Consider the following 20721-nt stretch of genomic DNA (forward strand, 5'->3'; position numbering starts at 1 on the left):
CACCTGGCCAGGCACCCACTGCCCTGTGGCATACCAGCTGCCGAGCAGACAACCTGCGTGCCCTGGGGCAAATGAGTTTGACTGACGGTGTACCTCTGGTAATCAAAGGGGTAAGGGACTGACAATCTTAATGAGAACGGACAGCTTACTTAAGCTAGCCTATACGATTTACAGGAAATACAGAATCTTTAGCAATGTAAGTAGTAGAAATATACAGGCATAATAGTACAATCACAATACCATTACTGTTTTTCGATGAGATTGCCAAGTTCTACAGGCAGCAAGTATGGTGTACCGCTCGCTCGCTCTATCCTCAGGAGCACCTTCAACACCTGGATCTGACCTTACTGCAAGCCCAGGATCTCTCCCCAGCTAATTTCATTCCTGACAGTACACCACAAGGTCAATCATTTACATGGTACTTCCCCTCTCCTCCATTCCTGAGAGACAGACCCCGTTGCTGCAACAACCCCTGCCCTTCCCTCTTCTGGCAAGGTCAGCTGCTTTCAGCACCACTGGATGGGTGAAACGCCACGCGAGTACAGCACAGCCGGCTTTCAGCTCCCCTAGCAAACTAGTGCTGGAAAAGACACAGTACAGATTGCGTTCAGACCGAAACATGCCAGTAGCATGAAATACAAGAGCATGTGACTGTGCTCAAAACCACTGTATCAGTTGGCACCACGTCTCTAGTACCATTACAAAAAATTCTAAATACACCATCTGTTCACTGGCTTGGACCACCAGCCTTGACACTTGATCTCTAGGTGGCACTATTTGCAATATAGAACTTTTTAAAAACATTAATGTTCCCAAGTGCCATCTGCTGGTACTTTCATTATTTACACCTAGCTATTTCAGAACAATGAGTATTTAAAAGTGTCCTTGTGCTTTTCAGTTGGCAATACCTCCAGCCCCAAAAACGCACAGCAACTTTTTTTTTGTATCATGAAAGTGGTTTATTGCATCTACAGCCCAGAACACTTAATTATCATTGTGAGAGCCTGGCAAGTAATCACCAGAAGCTTTCAAAAACGAAAGCAAGTATTCTGACAGCATATGGAGGCTGGTAATTTTAACTTTTAAGATGGACCAGACAGGTAGCACTTTAGAGTTCAACTGGAACGCAGTGCTTTTCTTTTAAAATTGTCTTATATTCAGCTTCACAAGTCTGTATTTAGCTGCATAGTCAGGGCAGAGGACTCCTGTCTTTCTGCAAAATTAAATCCAGAAGTTACCAGGTTCCACTGGTTATGATCTAGAAAGTAGCTACTACACTTCACAAAAATGTTAGGGCTTGTTTAAATTTACTTAACTTTTTAATATGGCAAAAGTTAAGTAATGCACCAAGACTTAGAACCAACAGTCACAACAGCTCAGAATAACTCCATTTATAATTTTCTCCTAAAAAAGGAAAAAGCTCAGTCTGCTCCCCACATTTCTCCAGCAGAAAGATGACTCTTAAGATCAAAGCTATTTAGAACCTGGAGGCACAACCTCAGCAACAGTGACTACGCAACAGCCACTGCCTTTTGGGTTTAGGGAAAACTACCTCAGTAAAGACCTAACATCTGAGGAGAGCTAAACTGTTGTCTGTATTTACCCAAATCTCGAAGATCATTCTTAAAATTACTTACAAGTGACAGCAACAGTTACTGTCAGGAACTGGTCGAGGTCTGCTGAAGTTTTCTGCACAAGGAGCAGATCCACATTACCTGCAAGGATTCCACCAACCTCTCCAGTTCCGCCCTCCCCCTCTGCCTAATCCTTTCCGCATTTTCTAAATTTCCAATTCTTCCATCATTGTTTTCTTCCCCAGTTCTTCCTGCAGGACACACAGAGGCACGGCCCCACATGAATAAAACACATTTGCTGTGAATGACTAGGTCACTTTACTAACTTGAGGCTATCAGATCAAAAATCCAGTTTAAGCACAGACACAAACCATACAGCTGGTCTAGAACAGCAACGACCGCTACCCAGCTTTGACACGGTAGGATAGCAATATAGAAACCATGGCCACACATCTGCTTCACCTTGAAAACTGCCCATTTACATGCAACTTCCTGAAAGGGGCAGAAGTTTATAAGACACCAACCATTTAGAGACAACAGAAACTTAGTTCATGAAAATTTATTCTTTCAGTGTCATAGCCAGCTCTTATGCGACCAGGGCAGAAGCTGTCGATGATTCACTAAAAAGAGAGAAGAGAGCGAAATATTAATTGCAAAGGCAGTTTTTCAAACTAGTTGCCAAAAATACTGCTTCAGTTCAAAGCTTTAACTACCAGTTGTGAGCTTAATCACCACCCGTTTAAAATTTTTTATGGCATAAAGAAAGATTTCACCCTTCCTTTTAAAATACAAATACTAGGATAACAGCACAAGACCATGTATTCAAAAACCTGGCTAGTTGCACTTGAGTCTTTTCAGAAAAAGAGCTCACCCTGATGTCTATGGGAATCCTCCTACGCTGGCTAAATTTTCCTACAGAAAAACTACAAATTACTTTCATTTTTGCCACAGCTAAGCCATTTCTCAATAAATTTTTAAAGTAACATGAACTATAAAAGTATCCGAGTGAGAACAGAGACTGCAGTTTGTATAAAGTATTATAAAAATTATCTAGTAGTGACTTCACTTGTTGAGACAATTATTTTTTCCAAGTGTTGTGACAGTCATTTACCCAGCACTAAGTTCCATTAATTTCAGTTAATATTTATGAAAACACCTATTCTTTGCTGCCTAGTTTACCTATACACCTGATCATAATGCACTCTTCACCCTTCGAATAACAGCCCCAGCATGTTGTTTACAAAACCTACAAGACCTCGGTGAAAATAGTAACGTAAGAGAAGACTTACTACTTCCAATTGGGCGGCAGTACTCTCTTAGTTTTGTAGTAGCGAGCCAACCTATGGATTCTGCTTTCAATCAGAATCAGGCGGAACTTGGCATCTTTATCCTTGAAAAGAAAGCTACATCACAAGCAAGCACTACTTTCACTTCTCAACGATGTACAATGCAGATGAGTTTTAATAAAGTAAAAAATCCACAGCTACTGCTACAAGCTCCACATTCCCATTACCGAAGTCTGATGAATCCGGTAAAATCAGAACAGGGCCAGAAATATGTGGTTTAAGCAATGGTTTTAAGATCCTTTTTACAGGCAAAGACCATTCTCCTTTATCAAAACGCCTCCCCAAACCCCTAAGTTTCCTCAAAGTGGGCGGCTAACAGGAAGTACACTAAGAGTCTTTGCTTTGTCAAGTTGCAAATAAACTGCTGTATTATTTGAAAAAACAGAGAGAGTTATCTACTTAAATTAGCACTCACCTTTCTGTTTCTCTCAAGATGTTTCCGAACAGCAACAGCTTTCTTAATCAAGTGATAAAGATCCTCTGGAAGGTCTGGGGCCAGTCCCTTCGATTTAAGGATTCTCAAAATTTTGTTGCCAGTAACAAAGCGAACCTGGGCAACACCATGGGAATCCCTCAGGATCACACCTGAAACAAACATTTACATCTCACGCTGAAAAGAAAAACCTTACACAAACAAATCCTGCGAAACCAACCTTACAGTTACAAGCTATCCAAAAAAAGGTCTTCTCTAAATTAAAAAACTTTCTGATGGAAACTGTGAACAAATAGTAGACGAGCGAGCAAAATTCAACTTACAGAAGCTGAAACACTTTACCAGATAACACTTAACAGACAACTAACCCGCCCATCACATTTAGGCAGGTAACACATTAAGTGCTACAATATTATTGGGAAATTTTCAACGGGACTCATTAAAGCTAGGTATTCAATCACCCTTTTCTCTATGGTTAACAAAGATGTCATAGACATCTTTACTCTAAAAAAAATGTACTGTACCATAGGGATCATTAATACTCTCAGGATTACAATAACAAAAAATCATTTGCATAGCACATAATTGCACTGCATAGCTCGTGACCGTATAAAGTTGTAGCATGCACACACTTAAGCAGAGCTCGAGAGGGGTCCAGACTACTGAGAACTGGTCTATCATGTAGCTACAGTGCCTGGCTCAGTAAGCTCCTAAACACAGGGCTGCCGATATTTGAGATGAGATGTCAAGTTTTCCTCCAGGAAACTGGGCAGTCTAAACTTCCCTGTAACATCTGCTACTGGCCGTTCCTAAGGACAGGTTATAAGATGAAACAGATGCTTCACATTTTCTGCTTGAAAAAAAATACTCAACTATTTCACCAAATATGCTTCTTGCAAGAATGAGATCTATTACATTTTTAATGATGCCCACACCGTGACTACATAGGTACATCAGAAAACCTGTATTTTCTCAGCATGTTATTTAACATCAGTTGAAGGAATAATTACATTATTACAGTCAGAAAAATGTGTTTTGTCTCCATTTAGGAGTTATTAATAAACCTTACCAATTTGTGATGGAGTCAGGCCTTTTTTAGCCAGCTTGTAGATCTGTTCCTTTACATCATCAGAAGTAAGTTTCAGCCACTAAAGAAAATTAGAAAAAAAACAAAAAAAACCCCAACACCCATGAGCACTGCTTAATACAGAGGCATAGGCTAGCTATATGAAAGGTTTTTATAAATGGTAGAAATAGATGCTTTGTAATGCTTGAAAAAACAATCAAGAATTGAAATTGTACTTCTAATGATATAGACACTTTTTTACATATTATGAACCTATCGTGTTAGTGATATATGGTGGGGGAAGACAGAGGTGAAGTAAGAAAGTCTCTGTTTAAAACACCCCATATAGCCTCCAACCAGCTGCTTTATCATCAGTTTACTTTAACTGCCACACCGGAAGCACGAATACAAATTTACAGAGGAAAAACATCACTGCCATTGGGAAGGAACTCTTTGATAGGGCCTTTGACAGAAATGCAAAATTGAGAATAATTTAGCCATCTCTTAGTAAAGCACCTACAGAGATTAGTGAAAATTGGACTTTAAGTACACAAATTAATCAAAAAATGAAACAAATGGATCTACTCAGATAGGACTGTGCCTCTTCTATTACTTCTATGTTAATCTGTGCTGACAGAGCCGTTACTTCCGTGATTATTAGGGGGAAGACAACACCAACAAGCTAGGTAGTCCTCGCTCTTTCAACAAGCTACAAAAGCTCCTAATTTTTTTTCCCTTTTTAATACTGTAACATTATGAAATAGAACAGCACAGAGAAAAATGTATTTGGAATTGCTCTATAGATGACAATTCAAAACAGAATACAACTAAAACTAAGCAAAAAACCCACAAGTTTTTTTAAAACAAGTATAGCATTTGAGCATCCTAATCATTATTAAACTGTTTAACCATCAGCAGTACTTCAAGCAGCTTCGCGTTATCTTACTTTAAATTGTATCTCTCTATTTTCATGCTTTGTGCTTTCATGTTTCCATTTAACTGTTTTTCAGTACATGCTTTTCCATATGCACCACAAATTGATCTTTCTGCCAACAGATACCACAAGAGATAGTCTTGCAAAGCAAGACAGATTAAGCTGCTGCTTGTTTAGCTGACAGGTAAGCCTTTTAAGTGGAAGTACCCTGAATGAACTAAGGGCACACTGACGTTACTTAAATTAGTGCTCTGACCAGCAAATTACTGTTGTAAATAGTTTAGAAAACAGTCGGTTTATTCCACAATGGCAAAGACCAAACTCGAGCATGAAGAGAGTAATTTAATCTCTAGGAATTATCAGCATACAGACTAAAAATAATTTAAGTAGCACTTAAATAAAGGAAGGTACAAAGAGAAAAAGAGACTTTTTTTGCCCAACAAATCATCTGGCCAGGAAACGATGCTTGCTTTTTCTCAGTATCCTGAAGACCATCGGCTAAGGTAGCATTTTATCAGGCCGTAATTTAAAAACGACGATACAAAATATTACAAGTCTCTTCGTTTTGTTTCTTTCCCTGGGCACTGCTAAGCTGCACTACGGGAACCGGACCCCGCGCTGAACGCCACCAGGCAGCCGCCCGGGCCCGCCGAAGTGCGCATGGGGCGGGGGAGTTACTTACCGTAGGCACGCTGCGTCTGTAGGGCAAGGCTGACTGGGACAAGCCCTTTCTGTGGGGAAGAAGCAGATCACATGCTATGCGGAGCCGGACAAGCTAGACTGCCGCCCTAACCCCCCAACAAGGCAGCCTACTACAAGCGTTTCCTGCAGGGCCGCATCCAGCCGGCACGGCCGAGGCCTGCGGCCTCCCTCCTCGCCTGGAGGCAATGCCGCCACCGGTACAGGCCGCGCCGGGACAGCACCGGGAACAGGAGCCCGGGCACCACAAGCACGCCCCTGCCCGGGGCCGGCCAAGGGAACCCGCACCTCAGCACCAGCCCGAGCCTTTCCCCGCCCTGCCGCCATATCTCCACAGTCGCTAATCTGCCCGCCCGCCCCCCCGGTCCCCACACACGCCGCGTTACTCCCCTAGCAGCCTTTCTGCTCCCACACCCGTCAATAGCGTCCTTTTAGCACCCGCAACAGCCCCATGCCGGCCCCATACCCCGGCCCCGGCCGCGGCCACTTACCCGGGAGCATGCATGCGACCCATGATGGCGGCGGCAGAAAAGAAGGAGCGACGCGAGGCAGCGGCCCTTCCCGCCCCACTTCCGCAGGAAAGGGCGTCCCCGCGCCTAGACCCGCCCCGCGCCCGCCCGCCAGCCAATCAGCGGCGCTGGGGCTGCGCCGCGCACGCCACCACCCGAAGGCCCGGCTCGCACCGCGCTCCCGCGCCCCGGGCGCGCGGCGGGCCGTGGGCGAGCGGCTGGAGGGGTGAGGCGGCGCGGGGGCAGCGCTGGGTCCGGCCCCCGCCGTGAGGGCGGTAACCGGCGGCGACACCACCCCCCCCCCCCCACCACCACCCCCCCCCCCAGCCCCAACGGAGAGGGAAGACTAGCACACTTTTTTTTTTCCCCCAGAACAGCGTTTAATGCACTTACAGGACAGTTACGGAGTCACATTTAACCCGTTCAGTACGGGCACGACGGAGGGCAATATCGTACATCTTTATTAACGAGCTCGTTTAATTAACGTATTTGGTTCTTACAGCTATATAGACAAGGGGAGGCAAAGTATTTGCTCTCACTGACTTCCACCACCGATAGCGCCGTCCCAGTCACGGTGCCCGAGTACGGAGCGCAAGGGAGGGGAAGGCGGCGAGCCCGAGGAAGAGCCCTGGCGGTAAGGCAGGGGAGGGGGCTTTCTACACAACCCTAGTCGTAAAAATAGAGAAAAGAGCTTCTGTCAACGATCGCACGTGCTTCCAGAGAGAGGTAGCTGCAGATCGTAAAAAGGCAGTAATAAAAAGTTCAGTGCAAAGTTCTAGGTTAATAAAGAAAAGGAAGAGGTCAAACGCAAGCTGTTACTCTGACATACCAAAACAAGGTCTGTACAGACAATTGTATTTCTGGCTGCAGGTCATACAATGCATAAAAGATTTTTTTTCTTCTCATTAAACAAGATATAAAAAGCTGTTAAAACTATGTTTTCAAGCTACTTCATGTACTGGTCAACTCCACCCCAATCGAATATCTTTCTCTTTCACTTTTTTTTTTTTGTACGCAGTACATTAAAGTCTTATTGCCATAATCACTTTTTTCTTAATTGAGAATAGTGCAAAGAGGTGCAAGCTTGGTGCTGTTCCTCTACATGTGAGGAGAGGCCAAGGCCAGATCCCATAGACAAAATAAAAAACCATGACCATAAAAAGCTTCAGCCAGTGGCTAGTTTGAAAAGGAAGGGAAAGGCACAAAATGAGTTAAGCTATGAAGAAGATTAAATCAGAAGTCAGGACAAGTGCTAACAATAATACAGTACTATACTTTTTTTTTTTCCCCAGAGTCCAGACAACTGTTAAAACTGCAAATCATTTTTTAAATGATTTTAGTTTATTTGTATTTTGTGCTGTAAGATACTGTGCTTTAATAGCAAACTGCAAAAAAGGCAGTACATATTGCTTTCATTTTATTTCACAATGGAACGTTTCACAAAAACAGTAGTCTACTTTCCTGTGTTTTAAGTGACTTGTGATTCTAATGATGGAATGGAGTAAGTCTCAAAAGCATCAAGTGAGCAGGAAATATATCTAGTTAGTTATATAGTTTATTATTTACATGCTATATACTACATGAAAAAGACACAGAAGATGCCTAATAAAACTGGGATTTGTTAGCGCCCATTAGTATCAACCCAGTTTCTAACATTCAAGATATTCTTAAGTTTTTAATTGTAATAATTCCTAGGAAATTGGACCATGAATATTTTAGGCACCAGGATATTCAAGTTTACTTCTCTCTCCTGTATTGAAGGGAGATTGGTCAGTAGCAGGGGAAGGAAAAATCAGATTATGAAATAGGTTTTTAGTGTTGGGTGTAGAGAAGGCTTTCCCCATATTGTGTCTTCATAGTTGCATATTTTACTTTACAATTTCGTTCTAGTCATAGTCAGTGGTGATAGTCTGTTTTGCTTCAAGATTTAGTACTAAAGAAAAGTGCGCAACTTTACCCTATAGCTGTGTTTAGACAGAACATGACCATCCTAAGCACTAAGTAAGGTGAATAAAAAGGCTATGCCTGTAGTGCAGAAACACCTAATTAACCAACCAGGGGTATTAACGGGAGACAGTAAGTCACATTTGTACTCCACTGTCACAATATAGTTCAAATCTAGTGTTTCTTGGAATTAAGTATTAATTCTTACTGGGAATGAGAAACAGTGTTGCTGTGAACTGTTAAAAGAAGTGAGCAAGTTCCTCTCTCAAAGCTCTGTTAATGCAACTCATTTTGGCCTACAATTCATCCAGCAGTTGTGCTTTTTAACTAGAGACCATATGAGGTACAGGTAAGTAATTTAGGTGCAAATGCCACTTTGGATTTAGTGTTTGAATCTGTTCCACATTTAATCACTGTAGTATTTAAAAGGTCTAGAAATTAAGACATTTGAAAACACTGAGAAGCTGGGCACATTTCCTATGGCGCCACATTCATCCAGTCTTCATTCAGTTTTTGGAGATCATGGGTAGACAATGGGGTAGAAAAAATTTACATAAGTTGCACTAACCATGAAGATCAGGATAAGTGATATTATTTGTAAAGAACACATCTCAGGAAAAGACTTCCAGTAGGACCTGCAAGTTATCAAATATGAGAACGTTTCCCCTTTTAAAGGGGCTGAAAGTTAACACGTATACATATTTAAATACCAGAAATGAGGTAAAAGAGAAGCATTTGAATTATAAGGCACCATTATTTACAACTTCCATTATTGGCACTCACTCCAATAAGTCTTAGAGAAGCATGAATCTGGGATTAAATGCAACGCTAAGGAATTTTTCCAGACCTTCAACCTTCATTTCTACAGGTGTGTGTGAAACCACCAAAGTTTTACCCATCACTGCTTCTGTGATGTCTAGTTAGTAGTGGGAATGTAATCCTAAAAATGTCATTTCTTTGATGTTCTCCAGCATCATGCCATGGATGACACAACACAGGCAACAAAAATTAAAAGCAAAAATGCACTATATCCACAGGCCTAATGATTAAGTTATGGTTTAAGCAACTAGCATGGTCAAACTGTTCATTTCACTTGCATGGATGGTTTAAAAACCCCTTCCTTTACCCGCAACTCTTAAAACATTTATAGTGATGCTTTGATAACATCGCATAAGCGTAACCCAGGTTTTCTAGAAATCCTCCAAATTAGGCTACACAAACATTGGTCCAACATATCTGTTGAAATGCAGAGTCTCTTATTTTAAGATGTACAAGTTATCTTCAAGTAGGAAGATGCACAAAGCACAAGTGAATACAATTGTTCTGGTCTTACTCAGGTGTAGAAATAAGTTCACAGATAGGGTACAGCAGTTAGTCGATACCAGTTAACAGTCTCCTTGCTCAAGTTGAAGTCCTTTAGTGAGAGTGTAATTCCACCCAAGAAAAAGTTCTCACGTAACGACTCTGCACTGAGCACACTTAACTGAAGTTCTCTCTGTTTCAGAGTCTCCATGCTATATCCACTGTACACAAGCTAGAAGGTAAGAAGTCAAGAATTTTTTGGTTATCCAAATGAAGTTACACAGATTGTCTAGCCACTGATAGATGTCTTAACTGCACATTATGACCATTCAGTATGTCTGTTTCTCAGAGGATGGGCTGAAGTACATCCGTATTTTATTTTGTGCTCCCAGTGTTAAGTGTTTAAAAGGACCAGTGTTTTTAGATATAAGTCCTGTTTACATGCCAAGACTTCTGAATTCATTCTTCTCCACATTATGAATCAGTGAATCCAGGGCAGGGGGATCTTTAGTTTTAAGATTCCTTTCCTTCTCCCCATCACTCCTCAGAGTCAGCCTGAGAAATTTCTGCTTACTTGTAATAGTACATTTACCTACTCAGATGCTTTGGGTTTGTTTTTGATTTTTTTTTTTTTAAAAGGGCACAGAGTTTTTCAAACAAGTTCCTTTTCCATTTATGTATCTTTGCAGATTTTTTTTAGACAATATTTTAATTACTGCTTATAAAAAGAGACAATAGCAAATCATATGGAGTTACTAGATAAATTTTAACTTGCCATTTCATTGAAAGTTGGATTTCTTGTCTTCCGGGAGATTTTGGTTTTGCGTTTGGATGTTTTGTGCGTATCTGGAAGTAAGTATGTTTTTACATAGGGATTTGGATCTGCACCATCTTCTGTAACCTACAATCCAAAACCAAGACAAGTTAGAAAACTAGTTAGTGCACACCTATTTGAGTATTTATTTTCAAGTATCTAGACTTTGCAATCAAGCTAACCAAAAGCAGCACTTAAGTTGGCAGTTGGAAAGTTTGGAGGAAGAGAGAGAGAGTTCCACCATGCCTGCATCAACCCAAGTCAAGAAGGTAATTGACAAAATGGAAACAGTTTTCAGCAGTGAGCTCAGTATCTCTACCTACCAGGTCTTTAATGTGCATCACCATGATAAATAGAGTGCTATTTCTATATGATATGGATAGCTTCACTTCTCCTCCCACTTTGCCTGAGTTAGGACTTGATGGACTTGCATCTGAAAAAATATTACAGAGGAAATAATTGTATATTTGTACATTTTCATCACTACTACACTAATTACATATGGGGGAAAAATACAAGCCTTAGACCAAGCAAGTTCAGTTCCTGATTTTATTTCTAGTTCTCTAATAAGAGGGCAAGGCCATAGGTTTTAAAGATTTTTGCATTCTCTTATAAGAACCAACTTGGAGGTTTGGAGTAAAAACTTGAATTATTTAGTCAAACTATAAGCAAGCCCAAGTGATCACATACTGTTGCAATTTTTGGTATGTTTTTTATTTCCTTGAAACTGTAAGCAGGCACATTTGGAAGGACAGTGATGCAAAGTTTTCAATGAGGGAAAACTACAGTTAATTAAAAAAGATGTTAAAAAATCACATTGTAAAGGTGTCATACTATAGTCATCCAATTTATAAACACCCCCAAAAACATTACGTACCTGTAGGTCTGGCTATTCCATCTATTCCTTCCACTTTGTCATCACGAAGTAATGGATGGAAAAAAGTATAAACAAGATCACACTAAATTTGGAAGAAACATTACATATTAGTTTAAGTGTTAACAAGCACCAAAATCTGAAAACTTGCATTGGATTTGCTTAAGTTATTTGAACTCACTTCTGCCACCTCTGAAGAACTGTTCATCAGACTCTGTATGTAGCTGTTGAGCTCCACTTTTCTTTTAGCTGCTACATCTTTTATGTGTGTTCTTCCCAGAACCATCTTATTAGGAAAGCTACAAGGGAACAACAAGATAGAGTTTTCAGTTAATTTCTCTGAAGTAAGTACAGTTAGATTTCATTATTATTTCCATCCTGAAGTACATCCTTTTTTTATGTCAATCATGAGCGGAAACACAGCACACTAATAGGTAACAACATTATAGAAAGGCAAGGAAACATTCACAGGCAATATAAGTGATATGAGACACAGACTAAAGACACCGAGTTGCTCCTCCGGCCCTCCTCCTTAAAACTTTGAGACAACAGTTTTCTCCCTTAATTGCCAACTTTGAGGTCTAGTTTGCCCCTCAGCAGTTTTGTCTCCATTTCAAGCTATTTCTTCCTCCACCCAGCTGGGAACAGGTTTTTTGCTTCCATTATAATAGTGATGGGTGAGTTAGGAACATACCCTGGTAACTTCCAAAGAGGAAAGAGAATGCCTAGTTTGTTGTGGAGCTCCTGGAACTCATCAAATGTTCGGAAGACAAATGTTGGCTCAGCTTGCCCTTCTCTCAAAACTCTCACTACATAGATCTGCCCAAAACACAAAACACAAAGATAAAAGTAGTAACAATATTATAGAACTGACTTAATATAATTTTCTTAACAATTAACTCTTTCTGCTATGGTAATCCTTCTCCTGCATACATATCCCAGTAACAGCATTTGCATTTTATAGTAGAGTTGGAATTATAAATACCCGTACTGTAATGCAAAGTAACATCACATGATCTTCCCATAACGTAGATCCACATCTGACAGTGGGACAAAGGTAGTTAAGGCTAAGCTGTCACATTCTCCCTTTTAAGCCTCATTGTAAGCTCATACCATATAGCAGGTGTACAAAATTTCAACACATCAGTGCAAGATTGCACCTAGACATGTATCTGTGGGGCCAGAACTACCACAAAGCTTTTCAGGTACAGACTATGGAGGACACTAATGCCTAATTTTTTTTTTTCCCCCCCCTCAATCTAAGTCTCTCAAGATTCTAAAGGATTCCACTTTTCAAGTGATAATTTGGTGGGCAGATGCAAGTGTACTGCATTATACAAAAGGAATTTTTAGAAGTACTGGGGGTACAGTCCCAGGATGCAATTATTCACATCTTTATGAAAGGGAAATGAAGGTTGAGAAACTGCACAGAAAATTCAATTCAGTGGACTCATTTTATGGGCACATGTATATTTAAAAAATGTGCAACTGGGAAGAGTTTTAAAAATCTAGACAGAAGGAGACTATATCATCTTAGCAGTTTCCTGGAAGGTAGGAGGCTGTTTTGGCTTAGACTAGGAGTGCTCAAATACATGTATGATATAGTGATTCAGTACAAAGCTCTTCGCTTCTAGCATTATTCAGCTTTGTTCTACCTTCCCTAGCTGGTGTCTTACCAGATTAAGACATTTACAACAAATACAACTCAGAGATGTACATTTACATACATCAATATAGCTCACTTTTTAAACAACTTGAGGAAAATGTAACTTGAGCTGACTATTCTAGGCCAACAAACAGCAGTAGAGAAGAAGTAAAAAAAAAAGTAAATTGAAGGTGGTTGCATATCTGCATAGGAATATGAATATTAAGACAAGTCTTAAAGTGTAACCCAGGTCTGTCAAAATCTTGAGGGCAAATTGTAATGCTTGCTGCCTCTAGTAAGACTGACTAGGAGTGTAGCTGCATTAATACAGGAAACGATGCTTTCACTTAGGAGGAGCAAATACAATTTTAATGGAAGGTCAGAACAAAACCAGAAGGTGTTTGACTTAATGACTCCTATTCAGGAAGGAGCCATTTTACAGAAGGTGGCTACATAAGCACATAAATATGACTCAAATCCCCATTTTTTTAAATCATCTCCACCAACACTACTTCTGTCCTTTCTGCTTCCTTCTAGAACCTTTAAGAAGTGTCTTCATTTTGAAGAATATTATTGGATGCTAAAAATACCAATCCCTACTCTAGCACTCCCGTGGTTAGCTGCTGGCCAGGGTAAACCAACCACCTACACAGCTGCTTGCTCACTGCCACCTCCTCACCAATGGGACAGGGGAGAGAATAGGAGCAAAAGCGAGAAGACCCATGGGCCGAGATAAAAACAGTCCTTGGGAGGGGAGGTGATGCAAAGACAATCTCTCACCACCTCCCACAAGCAAACCCACGCCCAGCCAGTCCCCAGGCAACAGCCACCTTGGAAGACAACATCCTCCCGCCCCCCGCTTTCTTCCTCTACCCCCAGTTTTTATTGCTGAACCTGACATTATATGCTATGGTGTATCTCTTTGGCCAGTTTGGGTCAGCTGTCCCTGCTGTGTCCCTTCCCAACTTCTTGACCACCCACAGCCTACTCACTGCAGGGGGGGCAGGGGCAAAGTGGAAGAAAAAGCATTGACACTGGCACAAGCACTGTTCAGCAACAACCAAACCAATGGTGTGTTATCAACAGTTTTAGTTAAACATCTAAAACACAGCACTGTGTGGGCTGCTATGAAGAAAGGTAACTCCATCCCAGCCAGAGCCAATACAACTCTGTTCTCCAGGACGCAAGCAAGCAGGCCCATTCCCATCTAGATTTCAATTATGGATTTTGTTTTTACTTTCAAGTCATCCACAGTGGGGTTTAGTTTTGGGTGTCAACATCGGTGTGGGTTTTAGGCTCCCATTATAGTCAATGTGGTCAGACTATGGAAAACTCTACAGCTCTAAATCTGACACTAGTGCCCAACTGAACAAGTAAGTATCTATAGCTGTATTTACTAAATCTCTGTCAATAAAGGGAACCTAGTTGTCTACCTCAAAGCTAGCTACTTAAGGCTAAACAAGGCACGCTTCCCCTGGACTAATTCTCTGTGATTAAGTACTGAACTTATGGCAAGAAGGAAAATGTATCCTGTTGGAAGAAGATGCACAGTATCTTTACTGAGTGGAAACAGATTCTACATACTTACATAATGTTTATCTGGGTTATATCTCTTCTGATATGTAAACACAGACACTTGTTTGATTCGGCCATCTTGTTTAAGAGAATAAGTTTTAGCAGAAAATGAGAGGATGGGTTCATCATTAGAAGGTAGACCTGAGAAACGCAGCTGAGCCAAATTGTGAATGAAGAAGTTAAACTTCGTGGCAACACTTCCCAGACTGGATTCAATCAACCTAGAAAAGAAAAAATGTCAAATACCAGAGCACACGTCAGAACACACAGAAGTAGTTCTGTCAATGATTCAGACTTAAAAACCAATTTCTTAGTTTAAAAACTGTTTCTCTGTCAGTAAAAGTGATCAATGGGCTACATAAATAGCATCATATCAGCATTTAATAGAAGATTCAGTATTCAAACGTTGGAATAGGTTGTTGTCCAAGAAGCGAAGTCTTCCCAGAGTTGGTAAAAAAAGTTACATGCATACTACTGCAGTTTCCCCCATATATTCAATAACACATTTTGTAACACATAGCAACAACTCAGTTACACCATATACACACCCACCTACCTGCTACACTGGAGCATCATCCCTTCCTCCCCAGTGTGCAAAAGCACTTCTTGAAAGAGAGAACTTCTTTACATGTATTACAAGGTTCCCATCATATACACTGCTATTAAGCAATTTAAGATGCATGCAAAATGCAAGTCTCAAACAGCCAAACAGAGTTATCTGCTCTCAGTATTTCAAACAAGTTTTTGCACAAGGTTACTCTTAAAGGCAAAGTATTTTAGCACAAGCATTAATCTTACATGAAACTGATCTTATTTATGTAGTTCACTGGCTAACCGGTATTTTATGATTGTGCAGTGTAACTTATTCAACTTCAGCAGACATGTTTGTGTACATCCTTAGTACATTTTTTCATAGTAGAAAGCTTCCATTGAGAGCATGATGCTGGTAGGTATTTTAGTTTTCATTTAGCCAGTACCTTGTAAAGAAAATGGTAGCTTCTGCATCTGTCGTTTGGGGCTGGAGAGCATCCTGAACATACTTCAAGTCCTGAACCCCACTTAGTTCTGGTAACCCAGAAGAAAGCATCTGCAGGAATTTACAGTTTTAATGCAATAAAACCAGCATAATTTTACATTGAAATGATTAAAACTTAGACCATCAAATTCATTTGAAGCTGCACTAACTTGCTAAATGCTAACAGCGATAGCCAACAATTACTTAGAATCAGCAGTTATTCCCTTCACCATTTCTGCTGAGTTAAAAACAATTAAAACACTTTACAGTGTGATTTATGGTATCTTCTTAGTTTTAAATTCTCAGGAAACAGGTAGTAGTAAAAAAAGCTTAAAAGAAAAATCCAAATACAACCTTCCTAAAAAGTACTTCTGATGTTTCTGGCTTTTAAAAGCATGCATTAAGAGTTTCTGCAGCATAAAAAGCATAGCATTTAATATAATCCAACATGAGAGATCTATCAAGTTTCAACTGAATTCAATAAAGTGATTACCAATGAAAGCAGGTTAAGAAAGAGGTTTGCGTGTTTTCTTATCAAATTGTAAGCTTGACAACAGAGATCCACAAACAACTGAAAGCGAATAGTGGGTTTTTCACCACCGTTAATGACATAAGCCATATCCGATGTTAGCACAAAAGGAGCTCGATCCCTGTTCAAAAAGCACAGAATTTATAAGTCAGTTATAAGGTCTACTTACTTCGTCATGTGCTTCCTCCTCCCCTCCATCCCCACCCCAAGGTAATGATATTAAATAATCCATTAATGCCATTTTACTTTTTTAGGTTGGGTTCAGCTGCTTAGTGCTATCTCAGATTCGCAGCACATTCACATGGTACTGGACCTACAGCAGATCTCCTGGAGCAACACCTGGAGGCCAGGTTACCTTAGAATGCCTTCCATCCCTCATTGCTGGAAGCCATAACACATTAAAACAAGTGTAATGACTATATTATCACCTGACTAAAACATAACTCCTCTATCCTGGATATAGATTATCTTCCCCTACACAGAGGAGTAGTAAATACAAACTTGCTGTTCATTCTTTTCTATAATGTTGACATTCACTACTGTTTTTATAAGCCAGAGTCTGTTCTCATTTGTTTCACATTCAGATATTCAGATGACGTAAAGGTTTTGGCACTCAATTTCTCATTCATTGATAAAGTTTACCTAACAAGCATGCAATACATAATTGCATGAATATAGCTAAAAAGGTGAAACTACACTACAGTTTTATCCAATATTCCTGGAAAAGTATGACACCAAGATTTGTGTTAGATGTAAGGCTCCCAAATATCAATAAAAAGTTAGAGTAATTTTTTCCTGTACCAGAATACTTGGCTTTCATAACTATTGTAAAGAAATTCCCATCGAGATTTGCCAAGTGTGTATAGCACAAAGTTCTTAAGGAATGAATGCAGTTTGGAAGCACTGAAGTTAAATGACATTTAGGAGACCAAATTCCTTATTTCAATCTACCAGTAGCTAGAACAGTAATTTTATTTGAAAGCTATGCCTATGTGCTTTGACTTAAAACAGTTCCAGAGATCAGAATAAGGAAATAGGAAGCTGGAGCCTTTCCAAAATTAATTCTATATAGCTAAGTTTGAATGTATTCTGGAAACTGTGGTTAAATTGGAAGACATTGGCTTCATAATGAGAACAGCAGATAACAGGAATTTAAAAGTTAATGCTTAGAATTATAATGCTTATAAAGATACACTAAAAATCACTTCGTTCTCTACATCGCTTAGCCACAGAAAATACCTTTTAAAGCTACCAAACATTTGCGCATGACCCAAAAATTTTCCAAAGTCAATGTGAAACATATGTCCTGTGTTTCGGAGCATTATGTTATCATTGTGGCGGTCACAAATTCCCAATACATAAGTAGCTACACAGCATCCTGCACAAGAGTAAATGAAGTTTTCTGAAGCCTGGGAGGGAGAGAACAGAGTGAATTGAGATCAAATATCCGTGGGAAAACAGCATTCATGTATTCAACAGCCAATTTTGACAAGGGTAAAATCCAAGCCAGACAAGACAGGCCCTAAAATTTGCTTTTTTTCCCCAAAATAGTGTTCCTCAAGCAGATATCTAAAGATTTTTGCAAAGCTATTACACTTTCCAGCAAAAATGTTTGTTTTGTTTAAGTAAATGAAAGAAAAGAGGATTTGAAGACAAATCATAAAAAGAAATAAATGTTAGCAGAGAAAAGAAGAGGGTACAAGACCTATTTTTCCAGTGTATTGTAACAGCGTTGTAGCCAAAAGAAAACATTTTATTTTTTGAATCCCATGTGCTTGTATGAGAAGAGGCCACTGCTCCTAAACCACAATTAAGAGCAGCCACCATTCCTCCCTATCTTAAATTTGAAGTACTTTTTTTCCATATCCAATAAAAACTCCTGATGTGAATCCTGAGAATCCATCTGACTCCTTTTTAGTTATAAGGGATTTTCATTTGGCCTTTTTCAAGTATAGGAAAAAAATAAGTTTCCTAAAGATATAAAACAAAAATTTCAATTGGAAGATCTGGAATAAGAATTTAATTCTTTCCTAAGATGGTATTTATCCCTTTTAAGAGATCTTCAAAAAAGAACAATGCTGAAGAGAGTTACCTTTTCATACTCCTCCTCTGTAGGATTATACTTTCGCAACCATTCTGCCAGAGGCTTGTCTTTAAAAGAACCTGTTACTCCATATTCCACTTGAATTTTCCTAAGTGTATCTGAAGCAGGAACAAGCTCTACCATGCCTTTATATAAAATACAACAAAGTATTTAACAATCTCCTTAAGTTATACTGCATTTTCATTATTCAGTAGAAACTTGACAACGATGAATTTTATAGTCTCAGACTACCTTCTTTCAAAACCCAGTTAGGTGTAAAAATAGTGCCGCTGGTCTACTAAGCACTTCTGCAGACTATATTACAAAGCATACCACAAAACACATGTAGCAATCCAAGTTAGGCTTACTTTACTACAATTAGTTACAGTTGCTAGAATGCATGTATAAGTTACACTTTGAATAATTACTTTCTACTACATAAACTAGTATTGGTCTATAAGCAAGAACTGCAAAATAGTTTGATACTGACATTTCTCATACACTGACACTTAAGTAATCTAGTAACTTTAACTGCTGTCAAGCACTGAAACAGACTAGACTGTTGCTCCAGAAATAAGGCAGTAGGCTTTATATGTGGCCTTATTTTGGAGATACCATTTACTAAAAATATTTGTATAGCTAAGTTATAAAAGGAAAACATTTATTTGATTAACAGAATTTTACTTCTATCTTGGCAAGAGCCACTAAAGGCAAATCTGTAGTTTACATCCATTTTTCTTTTTCACTTTAGTCCTTCAAGTACTTTAGGAATACTAATATTAGCAGCAACAAAAAAAAATATGCAACATACTATGCAATCAAGTCATCATTCAAAATAGGAAGAAAAGCCATCTGTTTCCCTATAAAGCAAGTCTTGCATAAATAGAAGCTTTTTGCTTAGTTTTGCCAACCTAGATTTCCAACTTTTCATGTATTTAAGAGTTTTCATCATGCTGTTCTAGCATCTGACTAAAGAAATATTTAAGTTATTGTTTATCCTCTTAAAGATCTTGTGGTTCCTATTGGCTAGCTCTAGAGAATTAGTGAAAACCAGCAAAAAGCATGTTCAAAGTGCAGGGCGGTATTTACACTCAAACTCAGAGTTCTGTGACCTAGTTTCAAACCTAGAAGAGCCTCATATTCGCAAGGAACTTTTACCAGCATATGACACTAATTCTGGGGGATAGTGTGTGTGTGTTAAAGTTTTCTTCTTTTTGCATGTTTCAGTACATGAATGATAATTCCTGACTCAACTGCAGCAGATTCCAAATACTTTAGAGTTTCAGTTTTGACTTGAATACTTTCCGTCACCGTAACTAAACTTTCAGAATCAGGATTGCTATAGCACCGTTATTTTCTTGTGTAGCAGTAAGGGCATCAAGAGAAACCTTAGCTTTTATCATTATTAATATTTACTTGTTTGCACCACTGTTCATTGACAACAGGACTCAAGAGAAGAAACACATTTAAATGCAACTCAGCCATCAGGAAATTCAGAACAATTTAACTTGCTATACTCTGGAACACTGAAGTTCCTTGCATGGAAGGCTTCTGGCCTTCCACTGTTTCTTGGTCCTGCCTCTGCACAGAAATTTTTCACTATCAGTGTGACAAGAAATTGAAGTGGGGGAGCAAAGATTATAGGCAGCATCCGGTTTTGCACCTCGGTCTTTTCCAGTTGAAAGACACTTGAAGATAACCATCCGTAGGTCCAGTCCCTCCTGCAGCCAGATCTTATCCATAATCTTAATCATTTGTAAAGCCAACATATCTTGTCTCAGATCTTCTCCAACCTTAAATGGAAAAATAGAAGTTAGAGACACAATATGCTTTCAGCAAAACTAAACTTCAGATTAATTGCTTTATATTTCTAGGAAGTGATACATTATGCTACTTACTTCCTCATAGCTACGCACTTAAAAAGAGAAATAGGCTACATTTAAGCTTTCACATGTGGTAGACTTACTTTCACATTTTACAACCTGTTCAGACATTGGTTTCTACATACACAGGAACAAACTCACAAAATAACTAAACTTTTTGGTCTATGCTAAAGTTAATTGATACCAATGAAATAGTGATTATCATTCAACTTTTTTTCTCCAATATACATGTAAGGCCTACCTTAAACATCACGTTAATTTCTTCTCCCAGAGGGTCTGCATTTATCAGTGCAACTTTCAGCGGTACTGCATTGGAGCTGAAGAAAGAACATGCCTACAAGTAGATTTAGTGTTAATACTCAAAAAGGACTATTCCTGCTAGCCCAGAAAACAAGACATTCTGACAACAGCAGGTTTGACCCACAATGTGTCTATTCAGACTTTTAACATTGCGATTGTGGTGAATACGTGCTTCCTTTGAATAAAGAGCCCTTTG

The 20721-nt window shown here is 39.4% G+C and overlaps 2 protein-coding genes across 4 annotated transcripts in view; both read right to left on the reverse strand.

Moving 5' to 3' along the window:
• Window positions 1–1868: 1868 nt before the first annotated feature.
• Window positions 1869–6628, reverse strand: RPS13 (ribosomal protein S13). Its single transcript, XM_076344082.1, has 6 exons — window positions 6544–6628; window positions 6036–6084; window positions 4423–4501; window positions 3336–3505; window positions 2864–2964; window positions 1869–2194 (listed from the first exon to the last, which is right to left on the reverse strand). Exons 1-6 carry the CDS (start codon window positions 6564–6566, stop codon window positions 2161–2163), a joined length of 456 nt encoding a protein of 151 aa, XP_076200197.1. The 5' UTR covers window positions 6567–6628; the 3' UTR covers window positions 1869–2160.
• A 287-nt stretch (window positions 6629–6915) lies between these two features.
• The window catches only part of PIK3C2A (phosphatidylinositol-4-phosphate 3-kinase catalytic subunit type 2 alpha), a 54318-nt gene continuing 40512 nt past the window's right edge, over window positions 6916–20721 (reverse strand). For all 3 annotated transcript variants that reach the window (XM_076344084.1, XM_076344085.1, XM_076344083.1), the window contains exons 21-33: window positions 20467–20559; window positions 20006–20135; window positions 18352–18488; window positions 17499–17668; window positions 16224–16380; window positions 15693–15802; window positions 14729–14936; window positions 12190–12314; window positions 11677–11794; window positions 11499–11580; window positions 10945–11054; window positions 10583–10708; window positions 6916–10039 (exon numbers count right to left, since the gene is read on the reverse strand). In XM_076344084.1, coding sequence (XP_076200199.1) covers window positions 9857–10039; window positions 10583–10708; window positions 10945–11054; window positions 11499–11580; window positions 11677–11794; window positions 12190–12314; window positions 14729–14936; window positions 15693–15802; window positions 16224–16380; window positions 17499–17668; window positions 18352–18488; window positions 20006–20135; window positions 20467–20559 — 1749 coding nt within the window. In that variant the 3' untranslated portion in view covers window positions 6916–9856. The remainder of the gene's footprint in view (window positions 10040–10582; window positions 10709–10944; window positions 11055–11498; window positions 11581–11676; window positions 11795–12189; window positions 12315–14728; window positions 14937–15692; window positions 15803–16223; window positions 16381–17498; window positions 17669–18351; window positions 18489–20005; window positions 20136–20466; window positions 20560–20721) is intronic.

Source organism: Aptenodytes patagonicus, chromosome 7 (genome assembly GCF_965638725.1).
Source record: "Aptenodytes patagonicus chromosome 7, bAptPat1.pri.cur, whole genome shotgun sequence".
Lineage (NCBI taxonomy): Eukaryota > Metazoa > Chordata > Aves > Sphenisciformes > Spheniscidae > Aptenodytes > Aptenodytes patagonicus.

What these genes read in the sequence shown, in the direction of transcription:
- RPS13 (XM_076344082.1), bottom strand. Translation starts at nt 6,566, where the DNA reads ATGGGTCGCATGCATGCTCCCGG. An exon ending in GGTCGCATGCATGCTCCCGG is followed by an intron (nt 6,085 to 6,543) that starts GTAAGTGGCCGC and finishes TCTTCCCCACAG; the next exon opens with AAAGGGCTTGTCCCAGTCAG. An exon ending in ACAGACGCAGCGTGCCTACG is followed by an intron (nt 4,502 to 6,035) that starts GTAAGTAACTCC and finishes AATTTTCTTTAG; the next exon opens with TGGCTGAAACTTACTTCTGA.